General features: G+C 45.4%; 1 protein-coding gene across 1 annotated transcript; it reads right to left on the reverse strand.

Moving 5' to 3' along the window:
* Positions 1-2,287: 2,287 nt before the first annotated feature.
* LOC147610431 (uncharacterized) lies at positions 2,288-17,855 on the reverse strand. Its single transcript, XM_086786280.1, has 5 exons — positions 17,700-17,855; positions 17,528-17,617; positions 17,287-17,438; positions 3,291-3,401; positions 2,288-3,017 (listed from the first exon to the last, which is right to left on the reverse strand). The coding sequence occupies exons 1-5, from the start codon at positions 17,788-17,790 to the stop codon at positions 2,784-2,786; spliced, it is 678 nt and encodes a 225-aa protein (XP_086642406.1). The 5' UTR covers positions 17,791-17,855; the 3' UTR covers positions 2,288-2,783.
* Positions 17,856-18,105: the final 250 nt, after the last annotated feature.

The raw sequence follows: 18,105 nt of genomic DNA on the forward strand, positions 1-18,105 counted from the left end.
CCATTTTTAAGTTTGACCGGTCTAACGTGAAAACTACTCACTTGTATATTATACAAGTCATTCTTGACAATAAGCAATGCACAATCATTCCCTTGCAATAGTATACTTGTGAGCTCTCCTTTTTCCATCTTCTTACTTGCTGTATACTTTTGAATTCATGCTTGCTTGATGGATGCAGGCTTGAGTAGGTTGATTGTAGGCTTTCCTCTTCGATTAGCTTCTTCTTTCCCCACCTATTGTGAGAGAGGACCATCACAAAGTACCATCTCTTCTTGCCTCCATCTAGGCGTCGAGAGCTCTCCCTTCACCCCACCCCTCTGACAAAGAGCATTCTAGTGTGACAACAAAGTGAGGACGCGACGGACAAGCTAGCACACCCACATGGAAAGTTACAGCTTGTGGCTCTAAGCCAAGACCCAATGACACATGCTTCGACAAGGCTAATTTAAGCTCTTGACTTGAACAATGGGATTTGATCACATCATCAAAGAGTGAGAGCTAGGCAGCCTAAGCATTTTGAAATTTATTCATGTCCCTAGAGAGGTGAGAGTTGTATCATCAACAAAGAGTCTTAAGAAACGTCTTTTCCCTAAAGGACAAACAAACCTTCAAATTATTTATATGTCTTGTTTCCTCCACAAATTATTTATTTGTCTTGTTTCCTCCACAAATTCCGAGCTAAACTATTAATGGAAGTATCAAAGGTTTTACCTAAAACTCTTGGTTAAAGTAGGGGATAAGCCCATTGCTTATTAACATCCATTGAAGATTTAGCATAGTGTAGCAACATTCTCACCAAGCCACTTCTCCTCAAATCTATCAAACTCAAGCATGAAGAAAATGAGATTCCAATTCATCCTATCACAACCATTGTCCAAATCCACCTAGAGGAAAATGCTTTCTTCTTCTTTCTTTGCCAACCTTCCGAAATAGTAATGATAGAACCTAAAATGTACCTCTCCTCAATGAATCCCTTTGGCTCTTTCCCAATGGTGTCTTTTATTCACCCCTAGGTCTAATAATAGCCAATGCCTTGGAAATGTCCCAAGCCCAAAAAACCATTCAAAGTAAGCCTATCAAGACCAAAATATTTACCTTCTTCCATGACCTTAAGGGCATTCTCTAGCTCCTCAACTAGCAAAGACTAGTCAAATTGAGCTTTAGCACATACATGTACTATTAGAGAAACATATCTTTTATACTTGTCCCGCACTTCCTTCTCCTCCACATGAAACCCTTGACCTTCTAGAAGACCAACAAGAACTTGAAGCACTTCATCCACAATTTAAAATTTCACGTTCGTATGTTAATATAGAGGTACCCAAAACTTATCCACCACCTTAGAAAGTGAATTGGTTGTTAGGCTTAACAATACATTGAGATCTTCACTCTGATTAATCTTATGGACAACCACACACACATAAAGCTGTTTTATTGACCTCCCAACCATAGAACTATGTATGTTTATTCTCTAGCTCCCACTCCCATAGCTCATATGACCAGATGATAAAGCTAACACTCAACTAGCACCCCTATCCCATGATCATCACCGCTTTGCAACTCAAAATCAGCACTTAACCTTCCCAATGTGCAATCCTATTCTCTCACTAACTCATCAACTGGTCAAGGTAGGGAAACTCCTTGAGGCCCTCCTCGGAGGTGTGTTCAATTTTGATCACGGAACTTACATTCCATGCGTTATACCACTTTATTGGCTCCTACTAGTGTGTGTGTGTGTGTGTGTGTGTGAGAGAGAGAGAGAGAGAGAGCCTATACTAGGAATACATGCGTTATACCACTTTATTGGCTCCTACTAGTGTGTGTGTGTGTGTGTGAGAGAGAGTGAGAGAGGCTATACTAGGAATACAAGCTTAAACAGTTAGGTCTTTTTGCTATGATCAAAATAAGCCAAAATGTAAAAATGTGTGTACGGGCGCACAGAGGGGCTATACTAGGAATACAAGCTTAAACAGTTAGGTCTTTTTGATATGATCAAAATAAGCCAGAATGTAAAAGTGTGTAAAAATGTGTGTACGGGCGCACAGAGGGGCTATACTAGGAATACAAGCTTAAACAGTTAGGTCTTTTTGATATGATCAAAATAAGCCAGAATGTAAAAGTGTGTACGCGAGCGCAAGCGTGTGTGTGTGTGTGTGTGTGTAAGAGAGAGAGAGAGAGAGAGAGAGAGAGAGAGAGAGAGAGAGGCTTTACCAGAAATAAAAGCTTAACCAGTAAAGGTCCTTATGGTATGATCAAAATAAGTAGAAATGTAAAAAAGGAAAACCTGAAACATAACGACCCCTTCTTTGCAATCATTTACACATGAAGATAAGAGTCTACAACTTTTTAAGATTTGGATCTCAGAGAGTCCCAACAGTAATCCTTCCAACTTAGCCTTTTGAGCTGATATGCCGTTCTATCAATTAGTACAAAAGGTTACCATTGCATGCCTTCTCTCACTGTTTGACTTAAATTAAGAAAAGCCTCCGTTAGTCTTGACTAAATTTGGTAGCCTTCCTTTTGATAAGATTGAATGTGTATGTGCTACCTCTTCCAACTCTGTGGATCTCAAATGTTGCCAAGCAATCAAACTCACTAAGCTTGCTGTTTAACTCTGAAAGACCTTATTATTTGCGTCTCCACTCAAGCTTCAACAAAAGAGGCTCTGTGCTCGGCTCAAACAATAACTTCATAGATCACATAACAAAAGAAATGCACAAAAAACAATAACCTGCAATAGACAGCTCAGAACTGCCCCTGCATTTCCACCCTAGCTTGTTAATTTAATCCCTTGCAGCATGCTTCAAGCCTTTGGAGACAACTCTGGCTTCTTTGTTGATAGCACGGAGTTGAGACAGTAGCTTCATCTGCTCTGGATTGCTCCGGCTGGTTGGCTGCTTCTCAACATCCAGAATCATCCTGTTCAGAAGTTGAAAGAAATAACTGTCTGACTTGAGATAATCCAAAAACTTGTCCATGGTTTTTGCACGCTCTGGGGCTCCTTTGTCTCTCAGCAGCTGCTCGAAACACAACATATCTCAATCAGGTATGCGCTTGCATGTATTGACATTTGTTCGTAAAATACATGCATTTCATACATAGTGTCTTTACAGACGCTATCCCCCTCCCATCTGACGAGCAGCAACTTGGGACTGAAGATTGCCCATCCAAGCTCTACAGACAGGCAGGACTCCCACATTTGATGGGCAGAAGGTTAATCTACAACCCTCCATAGACTTGAAATCAAAACCTCTGCATGGTAAAACATACATCAAAAATATATCAGTCACCTGATTCAACAATTGGATCTCTGGTCGAAGTATCTTCTCCCTCTCTTGCATAGCTATTTTCAGTGTGGATTCAAGCTGATTCACAACTTCCGCATTCCCTTCCTTCTTAGCCTTTCTACCATGAACAAGCAAAGCACAATGTCAAGAAAAAAGTAGTAGATTACTTGTGCAAACATATACACAGCCAGCAGTAGAAGCCAAGTCCAAATCCTTTTCAGGCTAAGGCTCTTTTATAAGAGATGTTCACAGATTTGTGGCAAGGGCAGTCAGGTGGTTTTCCTGATCAGTGGCAACAACAGCAAACTGTACTAGAAGTAGAAGGCATATATGCTGAAAGGAAGCTAGGGTGCAAAAAAGGACCTTTTCCCGCCAAACAGTGCCCTCTTGACTCACGTAATCAGGCAAGCAACACCAAAGATTCACTTGCAAAGAAAAATTTGACAAACCCTCAGCTCTGATACCAAATGTTAGGAGCATCTGTCTAATAGAGAGGGAAGACTTGACGAGATTCACTTGCATACACAGATATCTAAAGTATTGTGTACTGTACTATTTCTGAGAGCAAAAGCTCCATGTACAAGCGTACCCAAAGTTGGTTGAAGGCTGAGATTGTCAACCCAAGTCAGCCTGGAGCCTGTATTCCAGGGAAAAACCATCCAATGTCAACCCCACGTTGATCCAAACTGTCTGAGGGTGATTCCCAGCTGCTGATTTTGGCAATAATTGTGCTGCTGTTTGCCTCCACATTAAGGGCTGCTAGCGTGCTGGGGGGCTGGAACAGCAAAGCTGAGGCAAGCAGAAATGATGACGAAGAATGGGGGTGGAAGTCCATATTTTTAGGTCCTATAATTGAGCCATTAAAGAGGCTTCACTTCAGGCAGAAAAATGGCTCATGATGGGCAATTACACGCAAAAAGCCACAAAAGTACTTAAGTACACTTAATTGGCATGCATATATAGATGGTAGGAGTTCTGAGAAAAAAAAAATTAAAAATCATGTATCTAGCAAATTAGCATTTTTTAAGAATACTGAAAGTGACTAAAAACATTGTAAAAGCCTTGCATTTGAAAAGAAGTATGTTAAAAGCATGTCTTTGACCGATGGAAAGTACATGCCAATGGTGACGGACTGGCGCTTGAGCTGGAGACCCAGCCCTCTGCCTGCGTTTGTGCACCCCCCCCAATCCCTTCTCTCCATCCCCTGCTGCCACCTAGCCCTTGCCTCTGTCAGAAGTCATCTCCTGTCTACTTTTATACACCAGGGCCTTTGTTGTGGGTGTGCCCGCCCTTATGAGGTGTTTTATCATTTTTCCCCACTCTCCGCATTTTTCCCCTATTTTTTCCCATTTTCCAGTGGTGTGGAGGGATGCCAGAGGTTGGCAGGAGCACTGAGTGGCTGGCCGACTGGCCCATCAGCAGACATGTGACTGGCCGACTGCCCAACAGCAGTCGTGGACCTCTGTACTGCTTGCCGACTGGATGTATGCAGTCGTGGGCCTCATTTATTGCTGGCCGACTGATGATGCAGTCGTGGAGTGCCTTTTTCAGCAGGCCGACTGCTCATATGGGGGCATATAAATAGGCCCCCAGCCCCCATACCATTTGTGTATCATACCCAGGATCTTCTTGTGTATATAGAGCAGAGTTACACGCCTATTTCTCTCTCTCTCTTGTGCTGTATTTTTTCTGCATGCGTTTTGCTCGTGTTCCCAGATCTGGTCATCATCTCCGCTGCGCATTATGACATGGTATCAGAGCCCTAGGCTCTAGATAGTTCTTGGGATTTGTGTGAGCAAGAGGGGGACTGTTGTGTGGCTGATTGGTGGACTGTTTGGGACTGTTCGGGAAGAGGAGAAGCAAGAGGACGGCGGGCTGATTTGCTGGACAGCCACTTGCAGGTTTTAGTTCTTCTTTGTTCCCACCCACCCACCCTTTTCAGAGTACATCCCCGCAATGGCAGATCTGTTTGAGATGGCCGAGAGGCATGTGAAGATCCCGACACTCCCCACGTTCCCGGTGAACCGTCAGTTGGACGGGAGCAACTACGGCATATGGAAGGTTATGATGGAATCTGTTCTGGAGTCTTACGACCTCGCTGATTTCGTCGTCGTTGGGGTTCCACGGCCGGAAGTAGAGAAAGGGGAGTTACCGTCGATCCGATAGGACCGGGAGGCTCAGACACAGATGTGGGATCGTGTCAACGCCAGGGTTCGTTCGTTTATCTTTCTCAACTACACACCGCAAGTAATCAATCATGTAAAGCATATGACGCTGGCCAGAGGTATATGGCAGCATTTGGCCTCTCTTTACAACAGGGTATCACCCATGAAGAGGATTTCCTTGGAAGTACAGATGCGGGTTATGAGCCCTGCAAAGTCGTCGACGATGCAGGAGCATATTAACAAGCTGCAGGCTCTTCAGCAGGAAGTTCTTCAGGCTGGGAAGGAGATATCGTCAGAAGACATGGCCATAACGTTGCTGTCACATTTTCCCTCTTCGTACTCAGCACACGAACCCTCCTCAGGGTGGAGGTTCGGAGGCCTTAACTGGCCAACGGTCGAAAGGCCGTAACACGGGCAAAGAGAAGGCTTCGTCGGAGAAGTCTTCTGAGAAGAAGTCCGTTACTGACCGCGAGAAACTAAAGGCGCATAGGACCTGTAATGATTGTGGCGAGAAAGGCCACTATTGGAGGCAGTGTCCCAAGCGGAAGACCGAGAAGGGTGAAGATTCCTCAGCAGCAATCATGAAGACTTCGGCTTTTGTGCACCTGGAGGTGATGGACACCGATGTTTCATTTTCTTCAGGCAGGGAGGAGATTGGAGGATTCTCCACAACGGATACTCGGGAGTGGATTCTAGACAGTGGTGCTTCCAGGCACATGACTCCTTCCCGTTCCGGTTTACAGGATCTCTGCAGGCTTTCTGGTCACATTCTTACTGGGGATACATCCACTATCCCAGTTCACAGTGAGGGCAGGATGGAGATAGTTCCCGATGGCAGAGGGGGGAAGCATTCCTCCCAGGTGTTGTATGTTCCGTCACTTGGTTTTCATCTGTTGTCAGTGCATCAGGTTTGCAAGACTGGCGTACGGGTGGAGTTTGATGAGCATTTTGTTGCTCTCCAGGACAAAGCAACAGGCCAAGTGGTTTGGGAAGGCGGAGTGGAGAATGGAGTTTACAAGCTTTCAGCACTCTCTCTCCCAGGTCCTCAGGTTTGTGATGAGTGGCAGTCTGGTAATGGCCACTTGTGTGTGGATACGCTGCAGGTACAGGCTTTCCGGGACCAGATGGTGGATAGCTTACCAATTGATGACAGCACTTGGCAGGAACTTTCCAGTACTGATGTTGGTAGTTCTTGTGTTCGTCAGTCAGAGGAAACTGAACAGGTAACTTATGCTCTGATGTCTCGTAGTATTCGGGACAAAGAACCTCCAGTAGATGAGGATGTTCTTTCCACGGGGACCTTTCGGAAAGCCAAGCAGGTGGCAGTTGATTACTTGCAGAAGGAGGCGCATACTCCAGGCTTTGTGGTTCCGGATTCAGAGGGGGGGTTTGACAAGTTTCAGAAGGCCTTGCGTGGTCTTCAGCAGGTTTCCAGGACTTGTTTGTGCAACGTAACAGGTGTTGATCCGTGTGAGCAGTGTGATGCCTTTTTGACTCAGAAGCTGTATGGTTCATTGATCTGATTGATGGACACCAGATTGGACGGGAGCTTCCTGATGAGGCAGTTGAGCTCATGGTTGCAAATGACTCTTTGGGAGGCAGGATTGCGTTTCCTGTGGTTTCTGCGGCATGCGAAGGATCATGGACTCTTGTACACAGGAGGGGGATTGTTGGATGGAGTCCGACTCCACGGTTGGAGTGACTCAATTTGGGGAGGAGATCCGGACACGAGGAGATCTGCTTCAGGCCCAGGAGCAGTTTTATGGAGCAGTAAGAAGCAGTCATCTTTTGCCTTGTCGAGCACAGAGGCAGAGTACCGGGCTGCTTATGATGCTGCTTGTGAGGTGGTGAGGATGCAGAGGTTGCATTGCAAGTTTGGGCTTCCACTGGAGGAACCCATGGTCATCCAGAGGCACTTTGATCGTGAACAGATCGTTGCTGATGACATCTTGCTAGAGTTCTATTCGACGGAGGACAGTACGGTGGACCTCTTCACGAAGTCGCTATCTCAGGATTTGCTCAGGCGGCACCCCAGCTCCCTGTGGTTGGTTTCACAGCCAGGAGCTGAGAGGGGGTGTTAGAAGTCATCTCCTGTCTACTTTTATACACCAGGGCCTTTGTTGTGGGTGTGCCCGCCCTTATGAGGTGTTTTATCATTTTTCCCCACTCTCCGCATTTTTCCCCTATTTTTTCCCATTTTCCAGTGGTGTGGAGGGATGCCAGAGGTTGGCAGGAGCACTGAGTGGCTGGCCGACTGGCCCATCAGCAGACATGTGACTGGCCGACTGCCCAACAGCAGTCGTGGACCTCTGTACTGCTGGCCGACTGGATGTATGCAGTCGTGGGCCTCATTTATTGCTGGCCGACTAATGATGCAATCGTGGAGTGCCTTTTTCAGCAGGCCGACTGCTCATATGGGGGCATATAAATAGGCCCCCAGCCTGAAGGCCTTTGGGGCGTTAGGGTTAGGGTTTGGAGGTGCTGCAAGTACAAGCGTGGGAAGCAGAGAGAGAGAACACGACTCTTGTGTATTCAGATAATGAAGTGAAGTACAATAGCCACATAATAAAGTGACCTAAAAAGATGTGTGTTCACATGTCTAGCCATAAAATGTGCCGGGTGGACCAAAACACTTATAAACTGTTTATAAGTGTAACTAAGCTAATCTGGGGGAAAAAACCTCCACTAACTGAAGTAAAAAGTGCCCCAGTAATCTACTGATGATCACTAGCACTCTGGGTGCATACACAGCATAAAACCCAACAAACCCCCCTGGAGTGATATGTGATCACTGTACATCATCCACCAAAAGGAAACAAATTCAAAGCAGTGCGGAATGCTTCGAATTTCGGACGTGGTAATGCCTTGGTGAAGATGTCTGCCACATTCTGATCTGTAGGACAGTAGATCAGACTGATATCTCCTGCCTGGAGTCTCTCCCGAACAAAATGATAGTGAATCTCAATGTGTTTCGTGCGAGCATGAAACACAGGATTCCTGGCCACAGCAATGGCACTCTGATTATCAGTATAGATAGGTGTAGGCTCCTCCACTGAAATATCCATATCAGTCATGAGACGACGCAGCCAAACACACTCAACAGTAGTAGTGTAGGCTGCTCTGTATTTTGCCTCACAAGACGAAGTGGCCACTGTGGTCTGTTTCTTGCTTAGCCAAGGAATGCAGGAAGAACCAAGAAAGAAACAATTTCCACTAGTGGAATGTCTGGTATCAAAATCACCAGCCCAATCTGAATCACTGTAAGCGTATAACTGCATGTCACCCCCCTCAGGATAAAGCAATCCAAGAGACAAGGTACCCTGCAAATATCGGAATACACGCTTCACAGCTTGCCAATGTGACAACCGCGGGTTGTGCATGAATCTGCTCAACTGAGAAACTGCATACTGAATATCTGGCCGTGTAGTACACAAGTAAATAAGGCACCCAACAGCCTGAGCATATGTAGTGGCATCAAAGGAAATACTGTCATCTTGTAGTGACAGTTTCATCCCAGGCTCCATAGGAGTGCTAATAGGCTTGCAATCCTGAAATTTAAACTTCTCCAGAAGTTTAGAAACATACCGAGATTGCAATAACCCAATGCCTCTGTTATCATGCACAAACTGTATGCCCAAATAGTAATGTACAAGCCCCAAATCAGACATGTCAAATGTCTGTTGTTGCAGTATCTCTTTAAAAGCTGCAATTTCGTCATCATTTGATCCCATGAGCAAGAGATCATCTACATAAAGACTGATGACCAGCAGATCTGTCTCTTCTTTCTTTACATACAAGGTGGCTTCTGATGGACTGTTCACAAATCCTTGAGTGAGTAGGAAAGCATCTATCTTTGCATACCAAGCTCGTGGAGCTTGTTTCAAACCATACAAGGCCTGTTTCAGCCTGCATACTTTCCCTTCATGACCATGTTCTGCGAAACCCATGGGCTGATATACATAAACTTCCTCCTCAAGGTCCCCATGTAGGAATGCAGTCTTTATGTCCAACTGGTGAACAACCCAACCACGATGTGCAGCCAATGCAATGACACACCTAAGTGTCGACATACGGGATGTAGGAGCAAATGTCTCCTCATAATCAATGCCCTTCTTCTGTGCATAGCCCTTTGCAACTAGACGGGCTTTGTACCTGTCAATGGATCCATCTGCATGTCTTTTCAACTTATAGACCCACTTAGTACCAATTGCTTTCTTGCCTTTGGACAGATCAACCAAATCCCATGTTTGATTCCTTTTAATAGAATCAAGCTCATCCTGCATGGCTTTGTTCCAATGCACATTGTCTCGTGCATCCACAAATGAATCAGGCTCATCATCATCCTGTAAACTGGCTGCCATAACCAGATTCAAATCCATGATGTGTGCATGCTCATTGGTCCGTGTCTCCCTACGAGTACGACCAGCAAGAGGACCCTCTAAATGGCTGTCCTGTAATGTCCTCAAATACCATCTAGGTATGTGTCTGACCTGTGGTGCCTGCTGCCCCATATTTGGTTCAGCTTTTGGCTCAATTTGCTGCTGAATTTCTGCACCACCTTCATCATTTGCTGGCTGTCCTGTACCCTCATGAGTTGGATCACCAACTGTGGAATGAAACTCCATAGGTAGTAGACCTTCAAACACATCATTTTCAGCCTGATTTGCATCATAACCAGCCATGGATATTTCTGATTTTTCATCAAAAATCATATCCCGACTAGTGAATATCTTCCTGGATAGTGGGTCATATAACCGGTAGCCCTTGCTCTCACGGCTATACCCAACAAAAATGCATTTTGTGGCTTTATCATCCAACTTCCTCCTCAACTCTTTGGGTATGTGTGCATATGCAAGACACCCAAAGATACGAAAATGTGATACAGAAGGCTTGCGGCCATGCCAAGCCTCAAAAGGAGTAATGGAAACCAATGCCTTTGTGGGACATCGATTCAAAATATGACAAGCACACATGACAGCTTCCACCGAAAAGATATGTGGTAGCCTCTTTGCCTTTAGCATACATCTGGCCATCTCCATGAGTGACCGATTCTTCCTTTCTGCAATCCCATTCTGCTATGGAGTATAAGGAGTAGTATACTGATGTTTTATACCTCTACTCTCAAGAAAGGAATTCAACATGTGTGACATATATTCCCCCCCTCGGTCAAAACGGAGAGTCTTAACCTTGCATCCTGACTCTGTCTCAGCAAGTGCTACAAAGGCCAAAAATGCATCATATACCTGTGATTTCTGTGTCAAAGGATAGACCCAACATATATGAGAGAAGTCATCAATAAATGTTGCAAAATAGAAGCAACCACCTAAGGACTTCGTCTGCATGGGACCACAAAGATCACTGTGTATAAGCTGCAACTTTGCAGTTGCTCGTAGAGCCTGATCACGTGGGAAGGAAAACCTATGCATTTTTCCCAAAATACATCCTTCACAAATGTGATCTGGAGGCTTCTCCATGAGAGGTAGATCTGTAAACATGCTATGTCGCTGTATAAGCATAAGACTACCAAAATTTACATGCCCCATGCGAGCATGCCATAACTCCGCATCAACCATAGCTGGAGTAAGAGTGAATGCATTATAAGCAGACTGATCCACTGGCTGAAATGCATCCAACTGATAAAGTCCATGACATAATGTACCAGTAAGCATCAAGGTCAAAGCATTAGCTGTGTCTCTAACCATGCATTTATCATCATCAAAGTGGACTTGCATACCACAATGTGCCAAAGAAGAAATGGACAACAAATTCTTCTTTATCCCTGGTACATATAAGGCATCTGTAAGGCGAAGAATGGAGCCATCAATGGCTGTGAGCTAAATCTCCCCAATGCCACGAACTGGATATGAAGCATTGTTGGCACACTGAACAGTTTTGCCAACAGGGGCAGGGCCAACGTGACAAAACAAATCCCTGCGAGATGTGATATGCTTTGAGGCACCACTATCAAAATACCAAGTACATGCATGCTCTGTCATACTGAGTGCCTGTGAAGACCAAGAGGCATCATAGCTGCATGTATAGAAACAGTAATCCCTGTCCTCAACAAAAGAAGCAGTCTCTGGAGGAGCTTTAGAGGCATCATTTATAGACATCCCAGCTTCCTTTGCCTTCTCTTTGGCAATCCTCTTTCTACACTCTGTGATGTAGTGACCTGGCTTCTTACAGTAATGACATTTGCCCTTCTTCTTGGGCTGTCCATCACCTTTCTTGGTATCCTGAGATGAACCACCATCACCTAAATTCTGATTTGAACTCTTTGGCTGAGTTTTTCCTTTCCCCTTTTGACCTGTAGTAAATGCTTGTTCAGCACTTGTGTTCATATTCATATTCTTCCTCATTTGCTCTTCTTGTAGCAAGAGAGCAACAAGTTCCTGATACTTAAGGGGTTCAGCAGCATTCCTCATGCTGAGGTTCAAAGAGGTATGAAAAGCCAAGTAAGATCTTGGCAAAGAGTGCAAGATGGTGGACACAAGCTGTGTCTCAGGAATAATCTCATCCACATTGATGAGTTGCTCTCTCAAATCCTGCAGCTTGTTTAAGTGGCTAGACATATCATCTCCTTCATGCATTTTCTGATTTTCCAGCTCTCTTTTCAAAAATGAGATCCGAGCCTCATTATGAGCAGCATACATCTGCTCCAAAGTCACCCATGCACTCTGTGAAGAGCCAGCTGAACGAATATGAGGTATAATAGACCTCTGTACTGACAATGCAATGAGTGACAAAGCTTGTGCATCCCTGGCATCCCATGTCTTCTGAGCATTTGTTCTTTGAACAAGCAATGGCTGCCCTGGAGCCTGTACCTGTTGTCCTCGTCCACGAGCACCCCCTTGGGGAGGAGTCTCTGGAGCCAATGGACCTGGACGTGGTTCATCACCACTAACAAAATCCCAAAGACCTTTTGCCAAAAGCACATTTTTCAGCATAAAACTCCACAAGGAGTAGTTCGTGCCGTCCAATTTGTCTTCCTTAGACAAATACGTGAATACATCACTCTGCTGTTGATTTGCCATTATGCCTATGCACAATGTTGTACCTGTGTATCAAAAAACCCAATAGCAAGAACCCTGAAAGCAACTGTACTCCACTGAATACAGTTCACCCAAATATGCCTGCACTCTCAATCCTCTGAATGTGCAGCTCAATGCACCAATGACTGAGTAGAGCAGCAAAAATGGCTTACACAATGCCAAAATGCCCCAAAAATGCCCAAAATTACTGCACCCAAAACCTTGCAAAAAACTTGTAGATTTCTTTGCAAGAAAGTCTGCCTGTAGTGCCTGTAGATTTTCACAGAGAAAATAAAAATGCCCAGTATTCAAAACTTGTAATGCTTACCACAGTTGTAATGTTCTGAGTAGGTTGTGGTAGTTGTAGTGTAAAGTACAGTTGACTGTACTGTGCAGGTACAGTCGACTGGTACTGTACGGAAGCGGTACTGAAGCTGGGCGTGCAGGTGCAGTACGGAACAGAAGGCGGCTGTAGACAGATATGCGTAGTAGGTACTGTGCAGGTACGTTGACTGTACTGAGCACAGTACGGAGCAGGGTGACCAGGTACAGCTGGTACACGTCGTAGGTAGGTGCAATCGACACGGTACTGTAGACGGTGCAGACAGGTGCAGTACGGTACTGATGGCTACTGTCGGCGAACTGGTACGGAAGCTGCAGTGTACCCGCTGAAGGCGGCGCTGACTGTGTATGGGCAGGTACTGATGTACGGGTTGGACAGAACCTGAAGGCGGCAGTGTACGGGCAGGGCAAGGACAGGCCTTCGATGCTCTGATACCAAATGAAGGCCTTTGGGGTGTTAGGGTTAGGGTTTGGAGGTGCTGCAAGTACAAGCGTGGGAAGCAGAGAGAGAGAACACGACTCTTGTGTATTCAGATAATGAAGTGAAGTACAATAGCCACATAATAAAGTGACCTAAAAAGATGTGTGTTCACATGTCCGGCCATAAAATGTGCCGGGTGGACCAAAACACTTATAAACTGTTTATAAGTGTAACTAAGCTAATCTGGGGGAAAACACCTCCACTAACTGAAGTAAAAAGTGCCCCAGTAATCTACTGATGATCACTAGCACTCCTCTGGGTGCATACATAGCATAAAACCCAACACAGTCCCCATACCATTTGTGTATCATACCCGGGATCTTCTTGTGTATATAGAGTAGAGTTACACGCCTATTTCTCTCTCTCTTGTGCTGTATTTTTTCTGCATGCGTTTTGCTCGTGTTCCCAGATCTGGTCATCATCTCCGCTGCATATTCTGACAGCCTCTGCCACCTTCTTCGGCGTCCTATGTTGCAACACCCCCCCACACACCCCCCCAGGCTGCCCTGCTTCCGTCAGTCACCTCCTCCGTCGCTTCCCCCCTCGCTATAGCCTGCACCTGTGACCGCTCCCTACAGGAGGCCTACAGATCGGAAGACAATATACACATATTTAGAACACTTAATTTAACTATTATTAAACAATGGAAACAACATCAGCAACACAAATACTGGAAATACTGAAAATACAAATGACACCAGCACTGGGGCCGGAAAGGGCCGGTCCCCCCCCTCAATACTTTTTGTATTTCTTGGAGTATTCATATTTGTGCAAGTGTCACGGGCCTGACAGGCCAGATTTCTCCACAAGGGAGTGAAAACAACCAAATAAAATTGGTTCAAGTCGATGAAGAGATGTTGGTTGGAGTAGCCCAAATCACAAGCTCATTCCCACCTTCACTGGGTGGACACCTACCTTTCACTGGTCTTCCGAGACCGTGCACCAACAGGCACGCCCGTACTAACGCAAGCCAAGGGGTACACCGCAGAGGGAACGTGGCCTGGTTCTCCCCAATGAGCTTTGCTCCCAAATTCCCTGGTGAGTCTAACCTTCACTGGCTCTCAGAAGCTCTGAGAGCACGGTTAACAACACCACACAGGGAAATATACTAACCACACCAGGAAGAATTCCCTGAACATGGTCAGCATATACATGCCATGCTCCTGCACTACACAACTTAAAGCATTCTCTGAATTTAAATTTTCAAATTTTAAATTTATACAAATGAGAAAAATATGAGAGCACCTAGTACCGTGAGTACAATCTAGATACAACCGGTACAATTTGTAGCAGGTACAATCAAGCACGTCAAGAACTTCACATGTGTGCAGGTACAATAGGTATTGTTTGTACAATGAGTTTAGTAGGCAGGTACTGTTTGGTACACTGAGTTCAGCATGCAGGTACAGTCAAGTACAACAGGTACATATAGGCAACCAACAGGTACACGTGGACAGCCAACAGTTGTAGGTACAACAGGTACTGGTTAAGTACACGTGGGCAGCCAGCAGGTACACATGGACAGCCAGCAGGTACACATGGACAGCCAACAGTTGCAGGTACAGCAGATTCTAGTCAGGTGGTACAGCAAGTACACAGGCAGTAAAAAATAGGCCAGTACTGCACAGTAGCAGGTACAAGCGGGTAGGTTGGAGGCGGGTACCCTACGGCTAATGTACCCGCCTCCCTATACGACGGCTGATCTGCCTCCCTGTACGGCTGTTGTACCCGCCTCCTACGGCTGCCATACCCCTTCTTCTCTTGCCATCCTTCCCCCACTGCCACCTGTCCCTCGCCTTCCGCCTCCTTCAGCGCCCCTGCTCTTTCCACCCACCCTCTTGCTTCTGTCAGTTTCTTCCTTCCGCCTTAGTCTCCTTTCCCTCGCCACCCTCTTACTCCTTTTCGCACCTCCCACGATGCCCCTACCCTGGCCTTTCCTTTTGTCAGGCCCCCCTCCTCACAATTCAAAGCTCCCGCTCCGCCTCCTACCCCTCCTACCCCCCAGTTTGTGCACCTCCCGTGTAGGCAAGGGCTTGGTTTTTTCCCTTTGTGGCACGGTGTCGCCGCCTTTGGTCTTTTCCCTCAGGAGGACTCCATGGCAGAAGCTCTGCTAACCCCGATCGAGGCCGCCCCTCATTGCCCATCTTTTTCTAAAGTGGACCTCCAACTCCTCGCAGAGCAACAAATCGCCTCCCTTGAGATCTTCACGTTGGTATGCAAGCTAGTTCATAGTCCTAAACACCATCCTCGAACATGCTTGATGCAAAACACATATAGAAGATGGGAGAGGAGAGAGAAAGCTGAGTTTCAATATATTCTTTTAGTACAAAAAGGTGTACAAAATCTTGGCTAGCCATTGGCTACCCCATCAAAAGGTAGAAAACCTAATCTAATTCCTATTCTATGACTCAGCCCCCTAGTGGACTGAATGAATCACAAGAATTCGACAAGATGCTATTTATAGCCATGAAAACCCATCTGGACTGGCCAACCTGTTGTCAGCAAGGTCCCAGGACAAACCACCTTCACATGTTGCAACCGACTCCGATAAATCTCCATTAAAGTTGGCTAACAGCCTCCAATGTTTTCCCTGCTCTTACCTAGCTACTGCAATTCTTGAATTAGATCCAAAACCTTGTCTTTATATGTTGCCCTTCAAGGATCAGCCCTGAGAATTAGTCTGCACATGTCTTGCACATGACATCCATTGTTCATGTGTGGCATGTGGAGCCTGACATGACATACAAGTATGGCTGGTGTAGCCTAACATGGTGTGTCTGTGTGGCATATGGAGCCTGACATGACAATACATGTATGGCTGGTGTAGGCTGACATGATAGTACATGTGTGGCTTGTGGGGCCTAACATGGTGTACATGTATGGCCATGGAGCCTGACATGATGAAAGTCTCTGGGACTAGCTATCTTGGAGATATTGTGTATTTATGTTCTGGGAAGGTTCTAGAAGGATCATGAGCCCTGGACATTTTATCGGATACAACTGAGCAGATGGGTGTTTCTTTCAATATAATTGCACTCATGTGTGTGCTGGACTTTGATTTTATCTTTGGATGACTTGTCTTGTTTGCCTAAACAATGCCTGAGATTTCTGCCTGTGTTGTCCATGGGGCCGGGGACGCCTAGGCACCCTGTGGACGTGTATGTGCACACCTGTTTGGGACTAACACGTGGTCTACATGTGTTTTGCAGGTGGTAAGTATTCCAAAAAACTCAATTTACAGCTTTATGAGTTCACATGTTAATAATTATGGGTGCCAATTCACACTCACTTATAAGTGACTGGACAACTTATAAGTGAGTACACATTCTCCACTGCTAGCCGGTGGATTTACAGCTTGAATGGAGGCTGGACAGAGGTTAAAAACAGTAAGGAAGAGCTGGTCGTGGGCTTCTAGACAGTTTTCCTTCCGACTGGAGGTTTGCAGGCTTGTGCACAACTGCTAGTCGCTTTCTTCTGTGGCTACTGAGGACTGGTTGACTGCTGAAAACAGCCTTTGAGGGCTGGTCGACTTGCCCTATGAGCCAGACAAGAAGAAGATGAAGATGTTGATCCCGGGCTGATGTGGGAGTGCTATGGGCTGTCCATAGTTGTCCTACATGTGCTTGATGCCGGGAATGCTCACTTGTGCTAAGAATTGTCAGCAAATTTTCGACTACGGTTGGGTAGCATGACATTGCTGTGGAGAAAGTTTTGAAGTTGCTAGCAAGCAACGAGCTCTATGTCAATGAGAAGAAGTCAGAATTTTAGTCTTCGAGGTTCACTACCTTGGATGCATACTCAGTGCCAAGGGCATCCGACTTGACTCAGTCAAGGTGGCCGCGATAGTCAATTGGAAGATACCTCAGACTGCATAAGATATCCGATCCACATTGCCTGATTCTCTGATGACATGAAGCACATGAATGTGGATTTGAATACATTTTTCAATGTCGATCTCACTGTCAATAAATGAAACTTACCATGGATAAATAAGTGGATGCAATCATGAAGAATTCTTGGGTTAGGGATTGTGCATGTTCCCGGGCGAAGAGTTCCGCGTTTTCGGCCTTCATGAGTTGAGCCAAGAGGTCTGTGGCGCTTGTCTGGATCTGTCTGGCGGCCTCAACTTTATCTGCAAACAAGGGCACGGAAATCAAGTTAACACCACTAGGGGAAAAAGAAACAACATTGGAATGAAATGGAGAGAGCTTGATGGCTTGCCTTTCTCTTCAGCTCTGCAAACAAGCGAGCGAGACTGCATGTGAGGACCGCAGGGGCGCCATGGGAAGGCAAGGCATGTCTGAGGGCATCCTGAAAAATAAGGCGAAAATATATATATATAAATGCGAGAAATTGAGAGCACGTTTATATGAAAGGACCAGAGCATGCTAACCTTTGCTAGAGCTCCTGAGAGCTTCCATGGAAAGCTTCGTTGATGCCGTTGCCGCGGTGTGCAACGAGGAGAAGCTCAGCAAGGCAGCCATGGACGCCCCTACGAGTCTCGCAAACTAAAGCTCTCTTATCTTGTTTTATTCCTATGTTCAGAATCCTATCATGTTAAAAATGTAAATGTAAATGTAAATGTGTAGCTGCCTAAGGTTTTGTTAAATAATTTGTTGAATACACAATTAATTTTTCTCACATGCATTTTAATTTCCTAAAGTACCTAATTCATTTTTTGGAGTAGACATCATTTGTGGAATACACAATTAATTTTTCTCACATACATATTAATTTTCTAAAAGTACCTATTTAATTTTTTGGAGCAAAAATCCTCCCTCCATTATGAATTATATCAT

The sequence above is a fragment of the Cibotium barometz genome, chromosome 49 (genome assembly GCF_041138505.1).
Source record: "Cibotium barometz isolate CiBa-2024 chromosome 49, ASM4113850v1, whole genome shotgun sequence".
Taxonomy (NCBI): Eukaryota; Viridiplantae; Streptophyta; class Polypodiopsida; order Cyatheales; family Cibotiaceae; genus Cibotium; species Cibotium barometz.

Bases quoted from the DNA above. Each gene is read 5' to 3' on its own strand.
- LOC147610431 (XM_086786280.1), bottom strand. From the start codon at position 17,790: ATGGCTGCCTTGCTGAGCTTCTCCTCGTTGCACACCGCGGCAACGGCA. The intron at 3,402-17,286 runs GTAAGTTTCATT...CATGGTAGAAAG, and splicing joins CATCCACTTATTTATCCATG to GCTAAGAAGGAAGGGAATGC. The intron at 3,018-3,290 runs GTGACTGATATA...TGTTTCGAGCAG, and splicing joins AGATCCAATTGTTGAATCAG to CTGCTGAGAGACAAAGGAGC.